The sequence below is a fragment of the Colobus angolensis genome, unplaced genomic scaffold (genome assembly GCF_000951035.1).
Source record: "Colobus angolensis palliatus isolate OR3802 unplaced genomic scaffold, Cang.pa_1.0 Scaffold151, whole genome shotgun sequence".
Lineage (NCBI taxonomy): Eukaryota > Metazoa > Chordata > Mammalia > Primates > Cercopithecidae > Colobus > Colobus angolensis.
The window spans coordinates 1,276,664-1,283,152 of record NW_012114611.1 but is presented as its reverse complement, the minus strand read 5'-3'; the positions used below and the strand labels follow the sequence as shown (position 1 = coordinate 1,283,152).

General features: G+C 47.4%; 1 protein-coding gene across 3 annotated transcripts in view; it reads right to left on the bottom strand.

Annotated features, from left to right (window-relative positions):
• FMNL3 (formin-like 3) overlaps positions 1–6,489 on the bottom strand; it is a 69,172-nt gene extending 62,683 nt beyond the window's left edge. For all 3 annotated transcript variants that reach the window (XM_011936169.1, XM_011936168.1, XM_011936170.1), the window contains exon 1: positions 6,174–6,489. In XM_011936169.1, coding sequence (XP_011791559.1) covers positions 6,174–6,299 — 126 coding nt within the window. In that variant the 5' untranslated portion in view covers positions 6,300–6,489. The remainder of the gene's footprint in view (positions 1–6,173) is intronic.

Here is a 6,489-nt window from a genome sequence, read left to right as displayed (position 1 = left end):
GTCAGGAGTTTGAGACCAGCCTGGCCAACATGGTGAAACCCCATCTCTACTAAAAATACAAAAAAATTAGCCAGGCATGGTGGTGGCCATCTATAATTCCAGCTACTTGGGAAGCTGAGGCAGGAGAACTGCTTGAACCCAGGAGGCGGAGGTTGCAGTGAGCCAAGATCGGGCCATTGCACTCCAGCCTGAGCAACAGAGTGAGACTCCATCTCAAAAAAAAAAAAAAAAGAAATCATGATACTGAAGAATATGTAAGCAAATGAGAAAATGCTTAAAATAGTCAATGAAAAAATCAGTTTACAAAACAATATACACAGTATGGTCCCAATTGTTAAAAAAATATATATACATGTACATCAAAGTATTAATAGTAGATGGTGAGATTACAGGTTTTATTATCTTCTTTATACTTTTCAGTAAGTTCCAATTTTACCTAATAAACATGTATTATTTTCATAATCAGGAGAAAAGAAGCTATTCCCAATCCTCTTTCATCCTTTTAAAAACACTTTCATACATTCCCTCTTTTAAAAACCATTTGGAAATAAAAACTGTTATATCCTACAATCTAGCAAGTTTTATTTTGAGTTTCTATCCCAAGGAAAACTCTAAATATTGAAAACACTTTGTATGCCAAGATGTTCATCACAGCATTGTTTATGATGGCAAACAGAAGCAAAAAACCTAAATGTCTAAGAAAAGGTGTATAGGTAAGCAAACAAAGGTACATTCACTTGATGGACCATCATACAAACATTTAAATGTTTACAGGCCAGGCTTGGTGGCTCTTGCCTGTAATCCTAGCACTTTGGGAGGCCGAGGTGGGCAGATCACCTGAGGTCAGCAGTTTGAGACCAGCCTGGCCAACATGGTGAAACCTTGTCTCTACTAAAAATACAAAAATTAGCCAGCCGTGGTGGCAGGTGCCTGGAATCCCACCTACTTGGGAGGCTGAGGCAGAAGAATTGCTTGAACCCAGGAGGCAGAGGTTACAGTGAGCAGAGATAGTACCACTGCACTCCAGCCTGGGTGACAGAGTAAGACGGTCTCAAAAACAAAACAAAACAAAACATTTACAATTACTAACCTGGGAAAACTAATGAAATAACAAAAGCAAAAAACAAACAAACAAACAGGATAAAAAATATATATACCGGCAGGGCATGGTGGCTCATGCCTAAAATCCCAATACTTTGGGTGACTGAGGTGGGAGAATCACTTGAGTCTAGGAGTCTGAAACCAATGTGGGCAACAAAGCAAGACCCCATCTCTACAAAAAAATGAAAAAATTAGCCAGGCATGGTGGTGCACGCCTGTGGTCCAGCTACTCAGGAGGCTGAGGCAGGAGGCTTGCTCAAGTCTGGGAGTTCAAAGCTGCAGTGAGGCGCAGTGAGCCGTGATCGTGTCACTACACTCCAACATGAGTGACAGAGCGAGACTGTCTTAAACAAATAAATCAAGTATCAAAACATTGTATAAAACTCTATGCAGAGAAAAAAAAATAAAGATTTTAAAGCACATCAGCTGCATTTGGTAAATGAACTAAGAAAACATTATTTGCATTTGGTAAAGAAACTAGAGAAAATATGGATGTTTTTCTTTAACCTAAATCTTTAGTCTTTTCTTCTTTCTGAATTGTCCCATACTTTCTTTAGAGAATAAGTATTACTTTAAGAGGAAAAAAACAAAAAATGCTGAATCTCCCTCTGGGCAATGAAAACATTCCCAAATGACAGAGTCCACTCTATCAGTCCCTTCCCAACATGCAGGCTTCCCCCAGACTAAGGCAGGGTCATATCAGAAGGTCAAGGGAACAAGACTCCTCTCTGTGGCCTAGGGTCTTCTCTGTGGGGTCTCTGAACAAGAAGAAGGTTCCTCTGACCAGCTGCTGTCAAAGGCCCTTTCCCCGCCCCCTCCCAAGTTCTATTCCAGCCTGAACTAATTCACCACAATCCTGAGGGCTGGGAAAAAAATTTCCACCATGGCGATTTGGAACCTGATATTTAGTCCAGGTTTTTCCCAGCCCCTTTCTGTGTCAAAGGAGGCCCCTCAAAGCCTCTTAGACAACTAGCACCCGGGCCAACTTAGCTCCCACATCAATGCTACATTTACAGAAAAACCCCCAAGTTGTCAGTCATCACCAGGGAAATGTGAGAGGAGGAACTGCGGCAGGGATAGCCCCTGTCACACAACCCTACCCTCATGCCCTGAAAGCCTCCTCCTGAGGGATACGCAGGGCTTTTTCTGGCATCAGAACTTTGAGACTCCATTTCAAGTCTGTACTAAATCAACAAAGAGAAAAATCAGAGTACAATCACAACAAAGAGAACTATCCTTTCAAAGACCTTAGAGCCCTCTACCTCCCTTCTCTAGGGAAAATCCAGTACTGGCCAGAATACTAGCTTCTGAGCAACTGAGTTTGGGTAGTAATCTAGTTTGGACCAAAACACAGACTTGGACTGTATCAAACCAGAGATGGGCTCTCATTCTGGTATTCATAAAGATGAACTCCATTAATTGCCCCAACCCCAAACTTCTCAATACCCAACAGAATGGGAAGTGCTGCTCAGATAGGGGGTAAGAAAGGATGCCAAGAAGCAGTGTAACACAGCAGCTTCACAACCTTTTTCACATCGAGGCACACCTAGAAAATAATACTGTTTGTACAGTACATGGGGTAGAAGCTGATCCCATCCAGAGGGAACTGACTGGGAACTTTAGCTGCCCCTAGGAATAAGGGGATCAGTATCCCAGCACACCTGTGACCCATCTGCAACACACCAGTAAGGAAGCCCTGAATTAAGGCACTGGGCTGGGTTAGGATTCTTGGAATCAATGTCCTCATCAAATCTTCTCATAGCCCTCATCTCAAGCTCTTCAACTTGGGCTGACAGATCATGTGTCTGGAACAGAAAGCTGGGAGCCTGTGGTCTTGACTCAGCACTGATACAACTTCCCCAGCGAGGATACTCTTCAGGGGGTTTTCCACAGACACACTGGGGCTGAGGAAGCCCTCCAGCTTCCAGCAGCAGCCATATTCTGAGACTGGATACACACAACAGGGTAATTGGTTTTATCAGATTTCTAAACTGTAAAACCCCTTTTTGGGAACACAAGTGATCTCAGATCTGAGTCACTGCTGAGAGGTACAAACTTAAAAGTTACCATTTACTAAGCATATAGTAGATGCCAGACTCTGCTAAGTATTTGACTTCCAATTTCATTAAATCCACACAACAACCTCATGTGGCAAATGCTATTATTATCCCCATGTATAAGAGGAGACTGGGACTCAGATTAAGTAGCTTGCTTGAGGTCAAACACTCTTCTAACCGAAGACTATGGATGAAACAGTATTTGAATCCACTCTGATTAGAAAGTCCATATGCTTAACCAGGACACCACTATGTCACCTCAAAAAACCTCCCAAATAGCTTTTTCAAAAAACCAAACCAATTATAATGAAGCTGAGAATACAGGAAAGAAAAAGGTGATAAAGGAACAACTTATCTGACTGTTTCAAGCCAACAACAAAAATAAGCTAATCTGGCCAGGCACGGTGGCTCATGCCTGTAATCCCAGCACTTTGGGAGACCAAGGCGGGTGGATTGCCTGAGGTCAGGAGTTCGAGACCAGCCTGGCCAACATGGCAAAACCCCATCTCTACTAAAAATACAAAAATTAGCCAGGCATACTGGCACGTGCCTGTAATCTCAGCTACTGGGGAGGCTGAAGCAGAATTGCTTGAACCTGGGAGGCGGAGTTTGCAGTGAGCTGAGATTGTGCTGCTACACTCCAGCCTGGGTGACAGAGTCAGACTCCATCTCAAAAAAAAAAAAAAAAAAAAACCTAATCTATATTGAGTACTTACTGAGTACTTACTACATTGAGCACCTTATATACAGGGGCTCACCTAATTCTCACAATCTCACCAGAACAGGATTACCTCCACTCTACAGACGAGGAAAAAGTCTAGGCTCAGAGAAGTTAAGATACTTGCTAAGCCAGAGTCCTTGCTTTTTCAACTACACTATGCTTCTCCTGACTGTTCAGGAAATACACCCGAGCCTGTACCTGGGTCAAACATCTAACTCACAGTCAGTACTATTCCCAAAGCATGGTAGAAAAGGTACCTTTCAGAACAGTGGACACAGGGACACTTAAGAGCCCCCAGAGAAGAACTCAAATCCCCAAGAAGGGATAATTTCCCTGTATTGGAAAACTGAGGTGAAATCCCGTCTCCTGAGACAACTAACTAGCTCTGGCCTGCCCTGTTCCAACCCTTCATCAGCAGCAGCTCAGGCACACAAAAACAAGACCAAAATGAAAGGCACGAGAAAACAAATCAAAATTTTATACAGAAAGGCAGGCAGGCAAGTGGGTGGTCCAGTTCCCGTTTGACCTGGGTTCTCCTGGTGCTCTGGTGTTCTGGTTAACTAGGACACCACGTGCATTTTGTGAATATTAAGCCATTCGTTTGCTAACTAAACAAATTGGTCAACCAAGGGCCAATGAGAACATGATGGATTCTGGTTCTGAGCTCTCACAAAAAATGGCCTGGCAGCTCCTACCTAAGGCAGCCTTCCACCCAATCCACCTCACCCCATCCCTTTCTCCCCAATTTCTATAGCTAACTTGTGTCAGCTTGCTGGGGGTTTTCACACCCCCACTGGAGTGCAGATCCCCTCCCACTCTTTTCCCCAACAGTTGGGCTCTTGTTCTCAAGGCCACTAAGTCCATCTCTCCTCCTCAGCCTGTGAGATGGTCACAGCACATTGGTAATCACTGACTCACCCGATCCCCCTGAGGAGGCTGGGGGAAATGCAGAGGGCCACAGGATGTATGGCCCACATCCCTTTGGCCCTTTGCAGAGCTGGCAGGCAGAGAGGTGCCAGCGACACCACTTCCCCTTGGAACACTGCAGACCCTCTTTGAGCCAGCTCTGGTACCAGTGGGCTGATGTCAGGCTCTCTACCCTCGGAGAGGCCAAGATCTCTAGACAGCTCCACTGTTGCCAATAGATCTAATCTCCTTATTCCAAGGCAGATGAAATCCAATAAGGCTGCTAAGTCCACAACTTATCCCTCCTCACAGGCAGAGGCAAAGGCAAAGTCGGCCCTTCAGGCCATACCAACAATAACGCCAGAATTATTACTGCTTCTTAGACAACTACTTGGGGAACTGAGAACTATTTCCCCAAGTTTCTCAAAGATTAACCCCGGTTTACCAATGTTTTCGCTCTGCAAAACTTCATTTTCAGCGGCAACATATTCTCTGGCTTCTTCCCAGTGATACCAGCTCAGAACTTCTCGCTTCATAGAGCCACTGACATCAATGTCCAATTCCCACACCAAAGAAGAATCCCAAAGTCAGCTCTAAAAATCCATTTACACAGACCGTTTGAAATCTACAGAAAGACTAAAAAGCACAGGCTAAACAACACAAACCAGTCACTATGGCTTAACATGAAAAGGGGGGGGAAGAGGCGGGATGGTTTGTGTATTGTTTCACTTGGAAAAACACCCCAGTGAAATGGTTTATCCACATGTTCAGCCTTTTAGGCAAATCCACTATAACTTAGCAGGATGCCTGCAGGCAGCTCTGAAAATAAGCAGAATGGCACACTACTTATTCCACCACTTCAGGAGCTGCCAGCCCCCTCCCCATCCCCCTCTCCCCCCAAACATCTGGTCTGGGCTGGGAGTGGGACCCACTCCCTGGGAAGCCTCCATGTTTGCAGGAGAGGCGGTGTCCTCACTCAGGGAAGCCTGCTAAGAAGCCGGCGGCGCTTCTGAATTCCCCCCACCCGCGAGAGGCTCCTGGCTGAGAATGCTAGGGACGGGGAGCCTGGCGAGGAAGCAGGGAGACGGGAGAAGGGCAGCAGAAGGGGGAGGAAGAAGGAGGGAGAAGCCTAGTTCCCAGGACGGTCCCGAGCTGGGGACTTCTCCTAAGCGTCCAGCGGTGGAGGCGTCGGTCCCGAGATCCCCCACGGGGCTGTCCGGGCCGGCCAGCGGCTGCTCAGAGGTTCTTGGGAAGAAACTGGAGGCTCAGATCCGTCCGGGACCCCGACTGAAAGGGTGGGCGGGACGGGGGCCCAGGACAAAGTCTCAGCCCGGGCGTGGGGACCTGAGGGGAGGTAGGCGGGGGAAGGGGCTGGGCTCAGCTCTCACCAGCACCAGGGCGAACCTTTCCTCCAGCTCACAGGGCTCAGGCATCGGCATCTTGCCGGGCGGCAGCAACAAAGGGACAGAGGGCGGCTCTCCCGGGCCCCCCTCGGCGCTCTCCAGGTTGCCCATCGCTGCGGGGCCCCCTCAGGGGCCTCGGCCCCCCACCTCCACGCCCCGGAGCTTTCGGCTCCGCGGCTCCGACCAGGCTCCTCCTTCAGCGCCGGCTCCCCTAGTCCCGACTCCTCGGCCCCGTCGGGGTCGCCAGAGATTCCCTGGAGTCCCTCAGGAGGCGGCGCGCGGCGAAGGCGAAGGCAGCGTA